The sequence below is a fragment of the Plasmodium inui genome (assembly GCF_000524495.1).
Source record: "Plasmodium inui San Antonio 1 unplaced genomic scaffold supercont1.6, whole genome shotgun sequence".
NCBI lineage: Eukaryota > Apicomplexa > Aconoidasida > Haemosporida > Plasmodiidae > Plasmodium > Plasmodium inui.
This window is the reverse complement of record NW_008481840.1, coordinates 93,949-114,928: the sequence shown is the minus strand read 5'-3', so window position 1 is coordinate 114,928 and position 20,980 is coordinate 93,949. Positions and strand designations below refer to the sequence as shown.

At 48.1% G+C, this 20,980-nt stretch overlaps 2 protein-coding genes across 2 annotated transcripts; both read right to left on the bottom strand.

Annotated features, from left to right (window-relative positions):
• Positions 1 to 148: 148 nt before the first annotated feature.
• On the bottom strand, positions 149 to 1,795 carry C922_01765 (hypothetical protein; the record flags this gene model as incomplete). Its single annotated transcript, XM_008817368.1, has 1 exon — positions 149 to 1,795. One exon carries the CDS (start codon positions 1,793 to 1,795, stop codon positions 149 to 151), a length of 1,647 nt encoding a protein of 548 aa, XP_008815590.1.
• A 3,558-nt stretch (positions 1,796 to 5,353) lies between these two features.
• On the bottom strand, positions 5,354 to 18,306 carry C922_01764 (hypothetical protein; the record flags this gene model as incomplete). Its single annotated transcript, XM_008817367.1, has 5 exons — positions 5,354 to 5,694; positions 5,919 to 6,057; positions 6,265 to 6,519; positions 6,659 to 6,858; positions 6,888 to 18,306. 5 exons carry the CDS (start codon positions 18,304 to 18,306, stop codon positions 5,354 to 5,356), a joined length of 12,354 nt encoding a protein of 4,117 aa, XP_008815589.1.
• Between the last annotated feature and the right edge of the window lie 2,674 nt (positions 18,307 to 20,980).

Here is a 20,980-nt window from a genome sequence, read left to right as displayed (position 1 = left end):
AGATATAGGTGTGCCAAAGTGGCGACTTCGTGAAAGGCGCGTCTTCTCAGTTTGCCTCTCACATCTGCTGCGGTGATGTTGTGAAGTTGTGATGCTACGAAGTTGTGATGCTGCGAAGTTGTGATGCGGGGACGCTGCCCCGCCGCGGTCACTTCTTCTGTATGAACTCATTTTTAATCTCGTCGGCCGTGAACAAGTGGGTGTTGTAAATCCGTTTCATTTTCTTAACGACGGGCGCGAACTTGTCCTCCTTGTTTTTCCTCTTGGGGGCATTTTCATGCACGAAGACTTTGTTGGTGGACTTCAATTTGTATTCTTTTAAAATGTTGTCAAGGTTGGGCAGCGTAATTTCGTCCCACAGATTTTTAATATCGTTCGTGATGGAGTAGCGCTGCTGTTCTATGTGTTCATAAGAAAGAGGGAAGAAGATATACCCCTTTAAATTGTAAAAACAGTTGTCACATTTATTTTTTGCATAGATATCACAAAAGGATGGCAAATGTTTACACTTTAATTTTCCTCTCAAATGGCTGTTATTCGATCGTATGCAGCGAACTTTCTTTTCGTGAAGCAGCGTGTTAATCCATTTATAGATGTCTTTATTGGTGTTAATTAAATCATCATTAATTTCGTATCCGTAGAGAAACCCATTTTTATTTATTTTGTTTAACAAAGAAGTGACGCTTGTTATGTCCACGTAGGGATTCATGTAGCAGATTCTTTTTTCATTCAAGTCAACTTTTATTTGCTTCGATGAAGCCAAATAGCTCAGCAGAGCATGGTTACTTATGTCCACCCCTTTGAACCCCAAATTTATTAACATGTTTTCTATGTGGAAAAATGATATGCCTTTGTTTGCCACGCCTGGGTTGTTCGTAACATGGTTAGTATAGTGCGACTTTAGTATCGTCAGGATTTTATGGTAAAGGAACGAAAGGGGGATTAACTCATTTTTGTAGTATATCTTTAGGTTACTTTTGAGGAGGGACTTGTTTCCGTGGCGTAACTGAACCCTCTCGCCGCTTGGCTTGTTTGCCACGTTTACCCCAACGCCGCTTCCACCGCTACTGACGTGCTCACTCACATTCCCAGTGCCGTTCAGGTTTTCACAGTTGATGCCCGCCTCGTTCAGGTTCGCGCTGTCGTTCATGTTCAGGCTACCGTTCATGTTGAGACTTCCGCTCAAGTTCAGGCTGCCACTCAAGTTCTGGCTGCCGCTCAAATTGTTGCTCTCGCTGGGGCTTAAGCTGTCGTTAAAGCTTACACTGTCGTGCAGGTTTAGACTATCGTTGAAGGTTGTGCTTTCGTGGGGGTTGCTGTTCGGGGTGGTCGCCTTTCCGGGGGTGGTGGCCTTCCTGGGGGTGGTGGCCTTTCCCGGGGCGCTGACATTACCGCCGACCTGCTTCGCATGACTGACGCTACTGCTGCTAAGGTTGTCTGTCGTTACAGAACTGTTCGAGTTCGCGTGGTTTACTCGATTGGTGGTGATCCCGCTTTTTTGCATAATGCCCTTGGACCCCGCGAGGTTTATTTTGATATTTTTGGATACCCCCTTTACGGGGCCTGTTTCGAGAGGGCTCCTCTTAACCATCCCACTAATGTTGTTGCTGGGCGTGTTGGCACTGCTCACATGGGGGCTGTTACTCACATGGGGGCTGTTACTCACATGGGGGGTGCTACTCACATGGGGGCTGCTCCTCCCATTTATGTGATTGCTCCTGTCACTCTGATCATTTTTCCTAATGCTTACGCTGATGAGGTTCTTTTTCTCCCCGCAGTTCAACTTAAATTTCATTTTTTCTTTTTTCCTTTCTGTGTCTTGCATTTTACGCTCATGCAGGTGTCACGAAAGTGGGCAGGAGTATGGCAGGGGTACGGCCGAGGGGGGCCCGGCGGGGGACAGGCTTCGCAGGGCCGCGAGTCGCTCGTTTGGGTGCCCTTACAGATACATGCGTGTGATGGTGCATTCGTATTGTCGTGTGATCGTACTGGTGGGCTATCGCACTGCCGCGAAATCGCACTGGCGTACTAGGGCAGACCCTCGGTGCGTACACATCAGCTTTTTCCGCCCGTCTGCATCGCAGCGATGACCTGAATTTCCCACACGTGCGAGGCGGGCACACTTTAGCTGTATCACGGGGATGACCTTGTATCATGAATCGAGCCAGAGGTCTGGAGAGTTCTCCGACGTGTCTAATGCGCGTTGGTCACTTGGCTTGGCACATATATGTACATAGCACATCTATTAATAAGCACACCTCCTGAAGGACGTACATCTGCTGCGCAAAGGATCTGCTCGTTCGATGCAGCCAATTCGGCGGCGCAACTATGGCCAGTTTGGAGGTGGTCAAGTCTCAGAGTTGGCGTTGCTTCCAAATTGGTGATGCTTCCAAATTGGTGAGGCTTCCAAATTGGCGCGGATGCCAAACTCGACACGAATAGCAAAACTCAACAACAAGCGAGCTTTCCTTCCACTTTAAGTCGTAACATGATTGGTAAGACAAAAAATTTCTCGAAGTGCTCTTCTTAAATAGACACCGACCTGCGTGATGACTTCGAAAAGCATAACGATAGGTAAGGTACAACAGTGCTTGCCCGAATTATGACACGTGGGGGGTTATACATTTCGAGTGTGTGGGTGTTCACGGGGAGGGGGTTTTCCCTGCACAGGTTTGAATATGTATAGGCTATTGTGCGGAAGTTTAGGGGGAATTCATTTTTTTCTTTTTTTTCTATTTTTTCTATTCTTTGTTGTGTAAATGAAAAAGGTTTATGAAGCACACGGATTGGCTTTTCTTAAAATGGGAGACGGGGGGACAGGCGGCGGGGAGCATCGGACGAAATAGAGGCAGGAAAATAGCCACAGGAAAAATAGCGGCAGGAAAATAGCCACAGGAAAAATAGCGGCAGGAAAATAGCCACAGGAAAAATAGCGGCAGGAAAATAGCCACAGGAAAAATAGCGGCAGGATGGTGACCTCCCCTTTGTGTAAAAAAAAGGAAAAATATATAAAATTTTTTTTCTTTTTGGTGAAAAATTTGTGATAATTAAAGCGAAGAGAGTTGTACAGGGGAGAATGGGTTATTTTATTTATTTTTTATTTCTTTTTCTTTTTTTGTTCTTTTCTCTTTCCTTTCCGTCGCTCAACCAATTGGCCGTTCCTTTTGACTTGTTTCCTTTGTTCGAAATGTTCCAACTCGCCGAGAGCTCACGAAGTGAAGTGGGGGAACAAAAACATATTTATAATGGTACATAGGGACCAGCGGTACAGATAGAGATCCTCTCGCACAACCGCAGGAGATAACTGTTTGGTTATTTGCTCGGCAGCAACTTGCGATAGGTTGCAGGGGAGGATGGTTCAAATGGGTTGGCCCTTTTTCTTTTCCTTCAAATGAGTAAAAAAATGGAGGATTATTCCTTTTTTTGGAGAAGAAATTATATACAAATATTAAAGTACAAAAAAAAAAAAAAATTAATCGGCTAAAAATGGATGACGATTGGGGAGTTGTAGAGGAAGTAAAAAAAGCTTGGGAGAAAATAAAATAAAAAAAAAAATAAATATAAATGAGAGAAAAAAAAGCAGAGCTAAGCCTAACATAACGCAGCACTGCCGGGAGGGGCAGATGGCGGGGCTTAAAAAGTTGCCGATCAAATTGGGGTGTGGTTGCAAAATTCGGCCGGTGCTCGGGGCACGTATGAAAAGTGTACGCATACAATATATATAATATATAGATACGAGTGCGCCTGGGCGGTACAAGGGCAATGGTTTTTTTTGTGCCTCCTTGCCCACATCGGCTGGCCTCACCCCATCATCGTACACGCTCCCTGATGACATACAAAATACAATACAACCCAAATGTACACTCTGCAGGACGGAGGATCGAAGCGAAATGAACGTGTTTCCGACTCAAGTGAAAAGGCACATTCGGCAGGTCCGGTCAGGCGCAGCAATGCTTAAGTGTCATATTATACTTAAATATATACAAATGGTGCGGGGGCGACCAGCAGGCGGCATATTACATATGCATTCACAGTCAGGGCTCGGCCCGATGGGTCACTAACCGCATGGGTGGGAGGAGAGAACATAAAATGACGCGTGCGAGGTGCCACATGGATATATATTATCCTGGCACGCTGCGATCGCGTCGAACGAACAGAATGGGGACGCTCACCTTGTTTTTTTCCTGTGTCCATTCATGCTCGGCCACGCAAATTAACGGGATAAGCAAGTCAGCCGAGGGGGTAAGAAGAGGAAGAGCAGGAAGAAGCAGAAGGTAGGAACTAAAAATTCGCTCCTCCCAATATGAATATATATCAATGCGGCGGCGTAGCAAAAATAAATACATAAATTTCTCCCATTAAAAGAAAGGCCGTTTTTTTTTTTCACAAATGGAACGCTGCTTAAACATCTGAAGAGTTGCGCGAAAATGAAAAAAAAAAAAAAAAGTGAAAAGTGTAGCGCTAAGTTGGAGGCGGGCGCGGCGAACGAAAAAAAAAAAAAAAAAAAAAGAACACACGCAAATAGGCAAAGCAAAAAACACAAAATGGAAAAAAAGGCACCATCAGTTTGGCCTCCTCGCCATGCGCTTTCTTAGATTAAAAAAGCTCACAAAGTGTGCAAGCGCATCCGCCCGCTACGTTTATTCATCACTTCTTTATCCGTCCCCTTGTTTATGGGCCAACCCCCATTGTGCCCTTTTGTGTGCACACTCCGCGTGTGGGAAATAATACAGTTCTGTCTGTTTTGCAAAATGTCCGCGCCGCACAGTTAGCACAGGGGGTTTTGTTCCGCCGGTCGAGTGTCACCAACCCAGAGGGAAAGGAACCAAAAAAGGACAGAATCGAAAAACAACTCGGAATTATATGTCCCCTCTGAAGTGACAAAGTTGTGCAGGAAAAACTGCATCGTGAGAAGTGCCCCCCGTTCCTGCGTCATTAAGGGAAAAAAAAAAAAAAAAACAGCCAAATGAACAGAAGCCAACCTAACGGAAGCTAAGCTAACTGGGGTTAACCAAAGCTGAACCAAAGTGGAGTTGCTTCGACACAATTGCGTCCTCTCACCCTAAATGGGGGATCTCCATCGAATCCCCCCTCAGGAGGATACCAGCCCCTTTGCACACAGAGGATGGCTGCCTCAGCCGAAGCTGTAGTCGCTTCTCCCTGGGGGGGATGACCAAATAGACAATTTTGCGGCATTAAAAAAAAAAAAGAAGGCGACGTCCCTCAACGTATTGCTGCAAAAGTACGAGGTTAAAAAGTGACGTAAAAAGGAAACGGGGGTTTTGTCTGTGTTGGCCTCCTTACAAATGTGTGCTGCTTTTCCGTTTCGTTTTTGCTTCGCCTAGGGCAGGGGCTAAGTTGGCCGCCAGTTGCCGCCGACCCGCACCACCTTGTTCTTCTTCATCATGATGTTTAGAATGGCGAGCACACTAGGCTGAGACAAATGGCTCATTCTTCTTTCTGTTAGGATTTTATTCAGGCTGCTCACAATTAGAAACAGAGGAGTGGAGGTGTTCCTCCCCGGCTCTGCTTTCATTTTGTTCATTCGATCTGTCGTTATTTTTAATATATTCTTTTCGTAGAATTCGTAGGGCTCTTCCAGATTTAAGTTTTCGAAGGTTCTCCTTTTTTTGATCTCGTTTTCCTCATCGTTGTCGGTGACTACATCGTCCAGGAAGAAGTCCACGGGTTCGTCTGTAGGCGGGGCGAAGCGGCATTGAAGTGAAGCGGCATTGAAGCGGCATGAAGCGGCAGCGGAGACGCGGCATCGTGACAAACGAGAGTCGTGCAAGCGCATCAGCAGACACGCGGATGGAGCGACTCCCCATCACGCGCACATTAGCATGGTCACGCGCACACGTCCACTTCAACGCGCAGGTGATTACTTCTACTCATACTACTACTACAGTTAAAGCTACTGCCGGCGGGGTTGGTTGCCTCTCCCTGCTTGACTACCGAATGGTCCTTAACTGTGTCATCACTGCTGCCTTTCCTCTCACTGAGATAGGACACTAAGGTGTTTACTACTCGTTTTTCTTTTGCAACTTTGTTGACTCGCTTTGCTCTCGTTCGCTTCTTATCATCGGAGTGATTCCGTTGAGGTGCCTTTTGATGGGCGCTCCCCTCTGGGGAGCCCTTTTCTGGGGATCCCTTTTCCGAGGGGCCCTTTTCCTGGCCGCCCTTGCACGTTTTGCCGCTATTGCCACTGCGTGCATCTGCGCGTCTGCGGCGGCCGCTGCAAGCGTCGGCACTTTGCCCCTGCACCGTGGAGCCCCCCCTCCGCTTCTTCGCCCCGCTGCTGGAATTGGCGGTGATGGCGGCGTCTGCGGAAGTGGCGGCGTCTTCGACATTGGCGGTCTTTTCTGTACTCTCCCTCTTGTCAACATCTTCATTCGGGTCACGACTGCCTAGAGAGTTGTTCACACAAACGGCCGTACTACTAGTCTCTAATCTCACTACGCTACTGCTAACTGTGGGTGTGCCTCTTTCTTTTTTCGTCCTGCCATTTCTGGACGGTTTCTCTGCCAGCCGTTCTCGCGATGCTTCGGTGGCTCGCTCGGTTTTGACTTTCCCGACGCGCGGTGGTGGCGTTGGTAAGCAAGACGATAAAGATGGAGCGGGTAGGGAAGACGATTCAGGTGGACGGGACGATGAAGACGGAGGTGCTATGGATGATGGTGGTTGGGACGATGAAGACGGAGGTGCTATGGATGATGGTGGTTGGGACGATGAAGACGGAGGTGCTATGGATGATGGTGGTTGGGACGATGAAGACGGAGGTGCTATGGATGATGGTCGTTGGGACGATCCCAGAGGAGAAGCTGCAGTCCCCCCCCCTGCGCCTTTGCCGTTGCCGCACTTCTGCTTCTTCGCCAAGTGAAGCTTACCCTCTTCGCTGTTCTGGGTAGATAAGTCGATGGGTCCAATTGGGAGCTTCCTTCTCCTGTCGGTCGTCGGGGTGGGGTCCGGAGTGTTCGCTCGCTTCCGAGTCGATCTTCGTCTCGTGAGCTGTTCCGACCGTTGCCTTGCTGTATGATGTGTTCCTCCCTGTCTTCGAGGCAGCCACGCCTGTGGTTGTCCTTCTTTGTCACTCTCGGCCTGTTCCCCGTGTGTGCGCGTCGTACATGTGTAGCCCGTGTATCCCGTCTCGCCCGTCTCACCCCTCTCACGCATCTGTTGGAGGAGATGAATACCTCCCACTCCCCCCTCGGACACCTTTTCCCACGGTTCCACTTCCTCATCTTTTACTCTCCTCTCAGAGACATCTGTCTCCCCCACAGAATCCAACTCCGACATCGTGTAGACACTAAACTGTGTCGTCTTCTTGTTCCTTTTATTCATAACTTTGAATGTGTTCCTTTGTAGAAGTTTCCTCCTAGCTAGCTTTTTTAACGTCTCTCGAATAAACCGATCTGGCAGGTTCGTCTTCTGAATCAGATACTCTTCGGTAAAAAAAAGTTTTACATCAACATCATCCAAAATTTGTCTCTTTCTTAATTTTTTTATTTCATTCTCCTGATACTCTTTGAGGAACTTCAAATTGTAGTAAACGTTCTCCGTTGAGATCTGTTTCTTTATGACGGTCTCTACTTCCTCCTCATTTTGTAGATCCTTCCCTGGGTCTGCACTATCCGTGTTGCCATCGATGTTCTTTCTCCCTCCAGTGAATACTTGGCCGATTCCATTTTGACCTTCCTTCTGAGTATCTCCTTCGGGGGATGATAATGTTCCTACTTCTGCTACGCGGATAGGCTCGCTTCCCATTCCATTTGTCCTCTTTTCCATGTAAGATTGGTCCATCTTCGGCGAGGTACCTCTCGGGGGTGACTCTCTAAGGAAGTGCGTGCCCTGCTGTGTTATGGACTCTCCTCTGCTTTCGTGGAAATCCCTTTGCAGATAATGGCTTCCCGTTAGTGATGACATCCTTCGGGCTTCTTCCCTATTTGGCACTTCTCCCCGGAGTGTCACCCCCCCTGGTGAGGCGGCCACCCGGGAAGTCTTCCTCCCCTTTGACGTGGAACCCTCCTCGGATTTCTTAATCAGATGAAAGTCATATAGAACAATGCTCTCGTTGACAATAATGTGTATCGTTTTACTCTCCCTTGATTTATAGGTCGACGAAATGAATAAAAAATCGAAATTGTACTTTCCTTTACCCGTGTCGTACTGCTCGGAGCGTAAGTTCTCCTTATACAGATCCATGGTCCTCGTCTCGAGAGAGCTTAAAAATAGGTAGACTAGCCCTTCTGTCAAATTTACAGTGAAGAGACAATCGTCGATAAGCAAATCGATGGAACACAAATCAAAGAGGAAGACTAGATGCTTGTCTGCGTTCCTCTTCTGGTACATTTTATTAATCGCGTCGAAGTAGGCGGACAAACTGTCGGGGATTAGTTTCTTCACGATGGGGTCTTCCTCCTTCACGTCTTCGAACTTCCAATACTCCACGTTGACGACCGTCATGGAGAGCTGCACTCCACCCGCCCGTAGGAAGAACTCCCTCACCAAGTCGTGGTAGCTTGTGCCGTCAGGGGGGAGGCGGCTGCCATCAGGGAAGCGACTTCCAACGGGGAAGTGGTTCTCCCCGGAGGGGATGGCTCCTGTAGTGATTCCGCTAACCCCCCGCTTGGCAGGCAACACTTCATACCCCACGTCGGCTCCACACTCACCGCCACTCCTCACCAAGACGTACCGATTCACATACGGCAGATTCAACAAATAGTTATCAAACATGTCGCTAATCATATTCTCCATTCGGGTGAAAATGGAGAAACTAAAATGACTTCTCAGATAGTCCAGGATGAATAAGTGCCTCTTAAAGATATGAACGTCCTTTGGCTCCTTTGGAACACTGTCTTCCTCATCATCTGTACTTAGTTCATTGTCTAAATAAAAAAAATTCTGTTCACATTCTTTCCAGTGATGGTCCTTCCTCTGCGTGATATCATCTCCACCGTTGCGTCCTTCATTTGTGATTTGTTTTTTTTTTCTCTCACCTGCTGACCCTTTTGAAGCTTTTCCAACCTCGTTGGACGCTTGTTTGCTTCCCCTGTCTACTACACTGTTGAGTCTTTTTTTTTCCTCCTCGCGGGGGACCTTTTGGCTGGTCAGCTCTTCCGGGGCGGCTTCTTCCTTTACGCGCACAGCGGGAAGGTTAGAAGCGTGCATGCCAATCGAGACCATGTTAGCCGCGTGCATGTTAGCCGCGTCCATGTTAGCCGCGTCCATGTTAGCCGTGTGCATGTTAGCCTCTCCCGATGCAGCCTCCCCCACCGCTGCGGCCGCTACCGCCTCTCTCCCCCCCTTGCGGTTAAAGAACTTCACGTAGGCGTGGTGTCCCACACGTGCGCCCCGAACGACCCTCGCGCTGTCGTGGCAACCGAACTTGTTGCAAAACAAGTAGTGGTAGTAAAAGGGGTCATGGATTAGGTGCTCCTCCGAGTGTCTTTTCCCCCGGTACTTACTACAAACATATTTCTCGAAATAGTATGTGTTCAGGTAGAAGTAGGAATTCACATAGGTGTCACAAATGTGTTGGTAATAATTGAATAAGAATATATCGAGTCCTCCGACGATGCTAATGTAGAGAGGCATGAACATAATGTCTGTTTTTTTTCTCTGTTTCTTCTTCTCCTTCTCTTTATACTTGTTTATCTTAACTCTCCTCTCTTCGTTGAACTCAAGGTAGGGCTTATATTTGATAAAACAGAAGGAACTGTCCTGCTGGAAGGTCAGAAGACTGTGCACTTGCTTGCTGTCCTTATGATAGCTACGTTTCATTTGGTGCATTCCTTCGTCCATTGGGTAGTTCCTCATGTCTTCAATCGAGTGGAGACTTCTCTCACTTCTGTCACACCTGTCACTTCTATCACACCTGCCACTTCTCCCACTCCTGTCCCCTTTTACCATTTTAAAATCTGCTGCACTTAGTAGGCTCAGATATTTCTGTCCACCTGTACAAGTCAGCTCGTTCATGTGGAAGCATATCTTCTGTCTCTCCTCGTCATTTGTATCTTTGTGCCAATTTGAAGACGACGACGAGGCGCAGCTAAGGGGGATTCCACCTTCGCTCGTGTTGCTTCCGATCATAAAGATGTCTTCTTCCGCTTTCTTCTTCAAATGAGCTTTTAGAAGGGTCCCCATTTTGGAAGGCCTCCCCATTTTAGAAGTCCCCCCTTTTTCTCGCTGCCCCTTAGAACTCTCCCGATAGTGACGAAACAAATTATCAACGTAGTGGAGGCATTCACTTGAGCTGTATCGCTCTAAGGATTCTTTTCCGAGTGGCTTCCCTCCACCCTGCGCCAGGTTCATTCCACCCTTCCTCAGACCCTTCTTCTTCTCGACGGACACTTCTTCATTCGTGCACAGGGACGTGGAGAAGCTTCTCGTTTCGTCCCATAGGCCCTCATTCCATAGTTGCTCAGATAGAATATCTGCGCTGAGTTGTTTTCCCTTTTTCTTGCCCTTCCTTTTCGAGTGGTCCGTTTTGCTGAGCCCCTCCCTCTGAGTAGAAGTTTCCCAAGGGGATTTGCCACCGGGGTATACGTTGGGACCTTTCCCCTTGGCTGTACCTGCCATCGATGCGTTCTGCAGAGAGGACTTCAATGTAGATGCATTCTGCTTAGCCGCCTTCTTCCCGGAGGAGCTCCTTCCTGATCCGCGGAATAAATGACTCGCCTTCTCCCTCTCGTACGACAGGTAGTTCCTACTCTCCACACGTTTCACTCGGAAGATGCTTCGCCTGGTCGAGTCGCAGCTGTCACTTGAGTAAATGCTCCTCCCCATACGAAAGGCTTTCTTAAATATCTCTTCACTGACATTGGAGAATTTCATTTTTTTCCATGTGCGCCGCGTGTCATGATGCTGTCTCCGGGGGAGGCACTCCCTGGGGGGGTCTACGCATTGTTCCTCTACACTATGTGCATCTGCTCTGTGTGCATCTGCTCTGTGTGCATCTGCTCTGTGTGCATCTGCTCTGTGTGCATCTGCTCTGTGCCCATCTTCTCTATGTCCATCTCCTCTCCGTTCCTCTTTAACCCGGGGGATGTGCCCCTGGAGGGAGGCGGGGTCCTCGCCGGCCAGAACGCTCCGTTGCTCAGATGGGTGGTGCCATGGGAGGTGCCACCGCTGGGTAGGGGACAGTTCTCGCCGCGCTTGCCTGTCCCGCCCTTCCCCCCCTGCGGGGAGGGATCGAAGGATGTGGCTCAAGATATCAAAGGTGATTTTCTTTCCATTGAAGTAGCTGCTTAAATGCCTCCTAAGAAACCTCCTGTTCTCCTCCTTCGTGTCTTCATAAATAAAAAGAAACAGCCTATTAAAAATGGCGTCGTAAAAATCTGGAGACTTATTCACGTACGTTTGAAGTAGCTTGAATAATTTTTTCATTTTTTCCTTCTTCATTTTGATTACTCTCGTGATTTTCACCAAATTGAAGATAAAAGATATTACCCGTTCGCCGTCCATCGCGGGGGGGATGCAAGGTGGGTGTCTCTCATTTGTCGCTCCTTTCTCATTGGTGATTCCTTTCTCGGTTTTCTTTCCTCCCTCGGTCGTCTTTCCTCCCTCAGTTGTCTTTCCTCCCTCAGTTGTTGTTCCCTTCTCGGTTGTCTTTCCTTCCTGAGTTGTCTCCCCTCGCAGCAATGAGCCCCCCCCGCCGAACAATGCCTCCACCACCAAGTAGTATACCTTTTTGAAGATAACCGAATCAGGCACCTTTCCTTCCTTCCTGTCAAAATCGAGTAGGTATATCAAATGGTACAAAAATTTTATGTCCTCTAGTCCTCTTTTGCATTGCTTAAAGTTCTCTAGCGCATCAAACAGGCAGTGCCGCTTCAGGTTTAGGGTTTCCTTTAGGTACCCCCTCAGGATGGTTAGGGCGAGGCGAATTCGTTTCACTAAAGAGGAGGACGCGTTTCCTCCATTGGTACCATGACCGTGATGGGTGTAGCTGCTCTGATGTGGGGAACATAAATGGGTGTTCCTCGGGGTGGGGCTTCTCACTCCCATGCTTGTCATTCCCACGCTTGCCCCTCCCCCCTGGAGCAACTCAAAAGTTGGGGTCCATTCCAAATCGCAGTCGCGCCATCTGGCCACGTCAGTGAAGTTCGCCCTTGCCAAAAACGGGGGGGAGTCCTCACAGGAGACGCTCTCCTCCACGCTGTGGACGCTGACGTTTTTGTGCCTGAACAGAAGGGTTCGCTCCGCTGATGCGTTATCCACGGCTTCCTTCTCCGTCGCTTCCTTATCCGTCGCTTCCTTATCCGTCGCTTCCTTATCCGCCGCTTCCGCCCCGCCACTCACGAACAGGTACTGCTTCCTTTTTTGCTCGTCCAGACACTTTGCGTTATTCAGGAAGGAGAAGTTGAAGTCGCGGTAGTTGCTCATGAGGGCCGCGAGCCTCCCCCCCGGGACAATACCAAGCGCTGTCTCCCCCTTTGGACAGACATATATGTCTTCCACCTGCGATCCCGTCCCATTCGGCGAGCTCGTCCCATTATGCCTCCCCCTCCACAGCAACCACAGGTAAGCACTCCTTCGAGTGTATCTATTGTGCGTGTATACGTAGCTCTCCTTCCCCTCGAGGTGGCCTGCGCACAGGTTCTCTTCACTTCGCTTCTTTTTCGGTCTTCTAAATAAAGCCCCACTGAAATTATTGAAGATATTAAAATCGCCATGCTGGGTAAGGCTGATATAGTTGTTGTCCCTGACTCCGAGGAGAATATCCATGAAGGAGGTAAAGTAGAGAAGGAAGCAAGTCACGACATTAGCCACGTTATGTGTATCATTGGACCGGAGAAATCTCTGCTGCATGTCTTGCAGCATTTCTTCATATAAGTTCTTAACCGTGTCTTCGAGGACGTGCTCCAAATTTAGGTGTCTAAATATGTCACCGATGACGGACAGGTGGATGTACTTCAAGGGGATGCTATTCGATATGTCCACGCTGCTTAAATGTTCGAGCAATTCCTTCCTCTTCCTCCTTCTGAGCAGTTTTTGGCTGATTCTATTTGATCCTTCCGCGTTTGAAGCGAGTCTTTCCCCCTTGTGGTGGGGATCCACATCTGGGGAGACTCCCTCCTGCGGGCCGACTGCTTCCTCCGGACCGACTGCTTCTTCCGGACCGACTGCTTCCTCCAACCCGACTGCTTCCCCCCCCTCGTGGTCCTTCCTTATGCACACAACCGGGTACCCATAGACGAAGTTCAAAATGGAGTTCCTAAAAGAGTATTCTCTCCCCGGATCGATAAAATGAAAAAACTTAAAATTGTTATTCAGCTGGATTACTTCGTAACACAGGGAAGGATCAGACGAATCCTTGGGGTTCCTTTGTCCCCTTCTGGAAGATCCCAAATCGAACGTGTTACAAATGTATGGGAACACATACTTATTGTCATCGACAAAGTGGATAGTGTATTTTTTGATCCCTTTCTGTATGACATGGTTGCTACTCTCATTTATGTCTACACTGGTGAACACCTCATCGCAGTTGAGTTTTCTCTTCCTTTTAGTCTTCCTCTTCTTCTCCATTGTTATAAAGAGCCTCAAGTTCGCATATTGGTCTAAATTCCCCCGATGAATAATCTCGTACAACGTCGCTAAATCGGATAAGAGGTCGTCCTCCTTCTCTTGTGTCTCTCTCCCCGAATACATTATTTTTGCCTTATTTTGAGCGACGCAAGGATTTTTTTTTTTTTTTTTTTTCAGCATTTTTTGCAAGATAGAACTAACATTGGTGTCATCCTTATCGCAGCTCGACATATTATACAAGCAGGATGTATAAACATCGATGGCGTTTTTTTCATTCGCCCGAGAGGCCTTGCCACAAGGGACCTTCTTCCCCCCTGTGTTGTCCGCACTGTAATCCTGAATGATGTACTTTAAAAAGGAAGTAACATTAGTAGGAATATTCATACTATCTAATCCAAACTTGAACAAAAATTGTTTTCTCTTTTTCTCCAGTAGGAAGCGACTCTCAAGTTGCTCCTCGGAGTACTTCTTTGAGAGGGGACTGCCCCCTGGTGGTGTTGCTCCCCTTCTCTTCATCTCCTTCCTCTGGCAGTACAGTCCATATTTTGCAACAAAACTGAGCAGGATTTTATAAATGAGAAGCTCGTTGCTACTGCTCTGTGTGATATGTGTGCTATATGTGATCTGCGTCCTCAGCAGTGCATGCAAGAGGTAGAAAGCCTTTTTCACGCTGCCTATTTTTAGCAGGACGTGATTCTGCGCGCAGTTGATACTTTTGCTCATAAATTGTACTATGTCGTTTTTAGCAAAAAATTTCAGTTTTTTAAGTAGGAGGTAGTTGCGGTACTGTTTGGAGTGGTTCGTCTCCTTGGAGTGGTTCATCTCCTTGGAGTGGTTCGTCTGATTGGAGTGGTTCATCTCCTTGGAGTGGTTCATCTCCTTGGAGTGGTTCGTCTGATTGGAGTGGTTCATCTCCTTGGAGTGGTTCATCTCCTTGGAGTGGTTCGTCTGCTTGCTATGCTTCGTCTCTTTGGAAGGCTTCGCCTCCTTGCCGTGCAGGTTGTCCCCCCCAGATTCGCCTTCATTGTTGAAGTTGTCCACGCTCGACAGAGCGAACCATTCACACAGAAGATCTTCCTTCTTCTCTCCCACCCCTTCGTTGCCACAATCCAGGGCAAGATAACCGTTAGACATGCAGAAGAAGTACTCAAACAAAAGGATAATGTCGTCAAAAAATTTCTTCACATACGCGCATAGGTACTCCTTCAAAATGGACACATCATATGAAAGGTAGTTCACCTTTTTCGTCTTCTCTTTGTAATAGCTCTTAACGTCGCGGAACTGACTGAGCAGTTTTTCTTTCCTGTCGAGTAGGTGCCTGTCCATGGGGCAGCGGCATTTTGCGCAACTTTGGGTACATATTTTGGCACAGCTCTTGGCGCAACTTCTTGCACGGCTTCCTCCCTCGCTGTCTTTCCCTTTCTGCGCGTGGCCCCGCTGGGGGCGCCTGCCACTCCGGGATGGACGAAGCTTCACCCTTTTCTCACGCACCCGATGGGCGCCATTGCACGCGTCGCTGCATGCTTCGCCGCATAGTTCGTCACCCACCGGTTCTTCCGCTTCGCCCGATTCTTCCACGTCTTCCGCTTCTTCCGCGTCTCCCCCATCGCCCCGACTTATCCGGAGAGGAGAGTCCTCCCCCCGCAGCGCCCCTAACCGCTGCTGCATCACGAGCTCCACGTTTCTCTGCTCCCAAGTCTCCGCTGGCGCACAGCGACAAATGTTCCCGTAGAATAAATTCAGTTGCTCGTTCACCCCCCTTATCATTCCAGACAGGTTGCTCCTAATCTCTTCGTCTTGTCTCCTGATAATGCTTAATACGTCCAGAAGCAGATCGTAGTACTTGTCGCGTGTTTCCACTTCTGTCTTCTTTTCCCGTCCACATCGCTGCCTCACCTTATGCAGAACCTTTTTGTAGACTGCATTTTTGCTCCTCACCAGGGCTCGAAACTTGCGCCTTATTCGCTCTACGTTTAGAGATTTCACCAAATGGTTTTTGTAGAAGGAGAGGACGAACAGGTGTGCTTTCGCTTCGTGTGGTGCCTCCTCTGGTTGGCACCCAGTGGAGAATCCTCCACGGGGAGAAGTTCTCCCACGTCGGATCTTATCTTTGCCATTACGGTTACGTCTCCTACTCGGCTTACTTCTGTTGCTAGGCTTACTTTTGCTATTAGGCTTACTTCTGCTGTTACGCTCACTTCTGTCGCTACTTCTTCTTTTTTTACTTCTCCCCTTTTTGTTTGCGCCCGCGGACTGCTCCACCCCGATGTTCCGCGCCAACCTCACGTAGGCGTACACACGGAGCCTCACCCCGCGCAGGTGCCGCGCCCGTCTCGCCCTCCTCAGCCGCGTTTCGTTCACTAGGGGGAAAACCACGTCCGATGCGTTCGGCGCCGAGTGGGAAGTAATCCCGTGGGAAGTACCCCATTCCCGGAGAGAGCACCTCCATTTGCGGACACAGTCTCTCCTGTTAGAATGCCCCGGGATTCTTAGCCCCTTCCTTTTACTGCGGGATGATTTGTGCATCCGTCTCAGATCTGCTTTCAAATCCTTCCTAGTGAAGAAGTCAAAGTGATAAAAATTCATCGAGTGCAAAAGGAAGTTTATTCTCAGCATAGTTACATGCTTCGAATTGGAGGTCTTCCTGCCCCTGATTCTCTCCATCGCGTGAACAACCTTCTGCTTGTATTTTTTATTAACCCCTAGAAGGTACTTAATGACTGGTTTCTGCAAATGGATTTTTTTCTCAATGACGTACTTGGTTAGCTTCTTCACTTCTTTGAGAATCTCTTTGTACTTCTCCACCTTGAGGCTATGTATCTCTTTCGGGAGGGGGCCAGACAGGTGGGCTCCGCCGCGGAGCGGCTCACAAGGGGCACTATTAACAGGGATACCTTTACTAGTGACGCTCTTAGCAGGGATACCTTTAGGAGTGACCCCCTTAGTAGGGATACCTTTAGGAGTGACCCCCTTAGTAGGGACCCCCACGGAAGGTGCCCCCTGTTCGCCCTTCAAAAAGACGCGTAACAACAAAAACACGACGGTGTCGAGTCTCCGCTGGGCAGGAGAAAGGCTACAAAGAAGTTGGCTGGCCCTGGCGCGGAAGGCCTCCTCCCCCCAGCTTCCTCGGCTGCATCCCGCGCAGCGATTAGAAGACTGCCAATCGGTTTGCCGATCGACGACACCTCTCCCACACTGACCCAAATGACCGTACAAGGAAAAAATGTGAAGGGAATACAAGTCAATATCCTCATACAGAATGGCAACAATTTCGACTGAGAAATTTAGCAGAAGGTAAAACCTCCCTATGGACTTTAAAAATACGTTGTCGTAGTTACTTAAAAAAATATGAACTTGACTCGATTCATAATCCTTAATCGTATTGTTAAATAGATCCTTCATCATGAAGTCTTTGTCTGTCTTCCCCCTCTCAACATCCCGGGTGTTCTTTCCATTCATCACTTGGTTCGCTTCCTTTCCCACGTGGCTGCTCTTTCCTTCCTTTTTGCACTTGCTTTTTTTTACGATTTGGATGTAGTCGTATAGAGGCTCACGGGAATTTCCCTTTCTGGCCGCTACCCCGCCCGCATACCTATAGTCAAAGTTAGCTAACTGCTGCACATTTATGACGTCCCAAAATTTTTTCACTTGCACATTTTTTATGTAATCTTCAATTTTTCTTTTCACCAAATTGATTAAGTACAAATCGGTTATGTCTTCATTCCATAGTTCTCCTTTTTTCCTGAACAGGTCAGGTGAGAACTGATCTTCTCCATGGGTTACATCACCTGATTTATTTCTCACCGATTGTTGTTTCTTTTCCGTTGGGAAAAAGGATACCTCTTTTATTCTTCCCCATCTGTCTTCATTCAGAAGGATGCTATCCACTAACCCCTTCGCACACTCGTTCATGTCATATCTGCTCCTCCGATCGAAAAGAAGACGACGCTCTTCTGAATCCCTTTCTCTTCCCTCCCCGTGTAAGTACTCCTTCACTTTCTGCTCCTTCCTGTTCTTATTGTAAATTCTTATCAAGCATTTTACCCTTTCACACCAGGCGTTTAAAACTTGGGGGAGAAATTCGCTCCCATCTTTCCTGCCCCTATGGTGTTGCTGCTCCGATCCATGTGCATACCGGGTCTCCCCCATCGTCCCAATCCTTCCCTTCCACCCCCTCCTCCTGTTCTCCTTCAGTAGGCACTCATCACAGACGTCACCATTTTGAACTGGGAAGTGAAAGGGGTACACAACTTTTCCAAAGCGCAAATAAAAATTGTCTATATTTTTCCCAATACTTTTTAGGTGAAAAAATAAGTTATGGACGAAGAGGTCTAATATGGGCACTACGTTTTTGCTGTTAATGCGGTTGGCAAAATTGGCCTTCACAAACGGCAAGTTTTGGTGATCTATGCCGACGAAGCTTTCGGGCACGTCCATCATTGAGGCCGCGTCCATCATTGAGGCCACGTCGGTCATTGAGGCCGCGTCGGTCATTGAGGCCACTTCGTGGTTTTGTTCCTGCCCCCGAGGGGGCTTCTCTTCCGCGTTGTTTTCCCCGCCGCTGCGTCCCCACTTGCTTTGCACTTTTTTTTCCCTCCATTTTGCTACCCCCAGTTCGTTGGGGCACGCCCTGGGGCAGCCGTGGTTCTTTTCCCTTTCGCAGTCACTGCCCGGGTTGCCGGGGGGCCACCCCGTGTCCCTTCCCTTACACTTGGCAGTGTTCTCTATGATGGGGCGTAATATCGTTCCCTTCCGTACGTCATGCTTAGGGGCGTTCATGGGTTGCTCAGTTTGGCGGGTGAAGGGGAAAATCGGCAAAGTGGTGGATCACGCAGAGGTTGTTCGTGACGGGATCACACGTGCATGGAACATACAGGGAGATACAGGTGCATGCACACCCGTTCAGCGCTGAGGTGGGCTCTTTTCGCTGGGCGGTGCCTTCGCCTTCCTTGTCACTTTGGAAAAAGGCCAAATTCCCTTGCTTCCTTTTACGTTCTCTTCCCTACTGTGCGTTTCAGATCGGCTGTTTTAAGCCCCTGATTTGGCTCTTATTATTTTTCTTCTTTTTCAATTCACCAATAGAGGAACAAAACTACAAGTGTGTCCCCCTCGTTATGCTGTGCTTCGCCCCTTTCCGGCACCTGCTCATGTGCGCGAGGGTGTGAATTTTCCCTTAATTCTCAAGAGCACGCGCACCGAACGCTTTGCATGCACAAGTGGAGACGCTTTCGCCGGGCACCGCGCGAGAGACTCCTCTGCACCAGCGAAAAAAATGTGCAAACATATCTCCAAACGAATGGGCTGATAAAGACTTACATAAATGTGTATCTGTAAAGGCGCTGCGAGAAAACAGTGGCCGAACGGATCCGGGGGGAGGTTCACTGCCGGACGAACGCTTCTTCGCCGCTCCTAGTTGCCCTCTCTTAATTGTCCTCTGCCGCTTTTTACCAATGCGGAAGTCCCGGGGGATCAAAGAATGGAACGGCCTGTGCGAAAAACACGTTCTGACAAGCAGAAGTGGGGAACCCTTGAGAGGTGAGATAAATTGCTGTCAAGTGGTGTTGATTCGTGGGAGGGGTTAACTTGGCGGTTGGTTATTGGAAGGGGGGATAAATGTACGATGGGGGCACGCTGCACGTACACACGAGAGGGGCATACTACAGGTGCAGGCCCCTGTGCGTGCACGCCTTTTGGTTCACTCTGAGAACTCTTCAGGCCTAGTCGAGGGCTCTATCAAAAGGAAGCGACGTGGCCTCACCTCGCCAAGCGTTCCGAAGGGGCGACCGCACGGGAGAGTGTCAAGCGCTGCTGGAAATGGTGACTCGTACAGGTGTACACGGTCAACAAGGAGGGAAATAAAAAAAAAAAAAAAAAAAAATCTCTCTTAAGTTTATTCACATATTTTAAAATGTCTAGCAGGAGTACCACTCCTTCGTGTATCTCCATTTTCCTTCTAAGCATGTAACAACGCAAGGGTGCAAAGACGGAAGGTATCATCCGCGGGGGTCATTTTGTTAAGGGACAAAGAGATTACAAAACTGTACGTTGTAAGAATTATATTTTATTAAAAAAAAAAAAATCTACACAAAGTCGTATGTTTAGCAAGTTCAAACTAAACAGGTGTAGCGCCAGGAAGGAAGACGTGGATTAAGTAACAACCATCACCACCCCAAAGAAAGCGATGTAGTACACAATATAGTGCAGCTTAAAAATGGAGCTAATGAGTTGTATCCTTTTCTGTTGGTTCCTCCATGCAACGTCATTTTTTGCTCCCATTCGGTTCACAACTCTGTTCTTATTCCCGTTCTTGGTACTTCTTCCATTCAAGTGAACAGGAAAGCGACGCGAAAAGATTAACGCTGCTGACCAAGAAAGGATGTAGGGTTGCATGCTTCGGGCACAAGTAAGCTTTTTCCTATTTTGTCCCTTTTGCAAAAATGTAAAATATGGACCATTATGGGAAAAAAAAAAAAAGGCAGCTAAAATTGGCTATATTTGTTGACATGTGCATAATTTATCGCGTTTTTTTTTTATGACCTGTTCAGATAAAAAAAAAAAAAAAAAAAAAAAAAAAAAAAGGAAAATATAGGCGTGTAGGCATATTTCTTTTCCCTGCGAATGCCGCGATTTTCCCTTTTTTGCGTTTTACGTTTTCTCCATCATTTGTTAAATCATCATTTAAGTGTCTGTCACTTTGGAGTGTATTGCAGAGGGGCAATCTATTTGTAGCTCTTCCCTTTTATTAGTTTTTATTATAGGGAAGATACTTGCATGGCCTCTTGGCTTTTTTTTTTTTTCTTTTTTGATACACTGCGAGCGTCACCACATCGATAGACACGGATATTTTCGCTTAAAGGGAGTGGCAGGCCAGCGCGACGGGCTTCATTCAGTGGGGAACTTGAAATGCATTTTTGCGTGAAAGAACGCGCGCTGGGGCTACAAACGTGCAGGAGGAGCGATGTAGCCGCATAGCAGAGTAGCCGCATAGCACCGTAGCCGTAACGCCGCTTGTCCCTGGAAAGGCCGATTACCCCCGTGGATAGATAAAAAAGACACGGAACAAATTGGCCACTCTTCGCCGCGATTACGTGACTTTACAGGAAAGCAAAAAAAGAAAGTGTATGTAGGGAGGGTCACTCCACTGCGCGTTTTCTAAACATACAGGGAGAAGGCAACGTGTCAATGAGAGGGTAGATGAGTGACGCCTCTCCGAAAACATTTTAAATACGCTCTCGAGTCAACCGGGTAACACACATTTATGTTATGTGCGTACGGACAGGAGTGCGGAACGCCCCGCGTAATCTCCCCTGTCCATATCTACAAATAGCCAACTTGAAAAGAAATAATCCGCAGTAGGCGCGGAAAATACATTTGTATCTCTCTAGACAGCGAGGGGTCGGAGCGGCTACGGAACTTCCCCCCCACAACATGCATTTCGCCGCAAGCAAGTGTT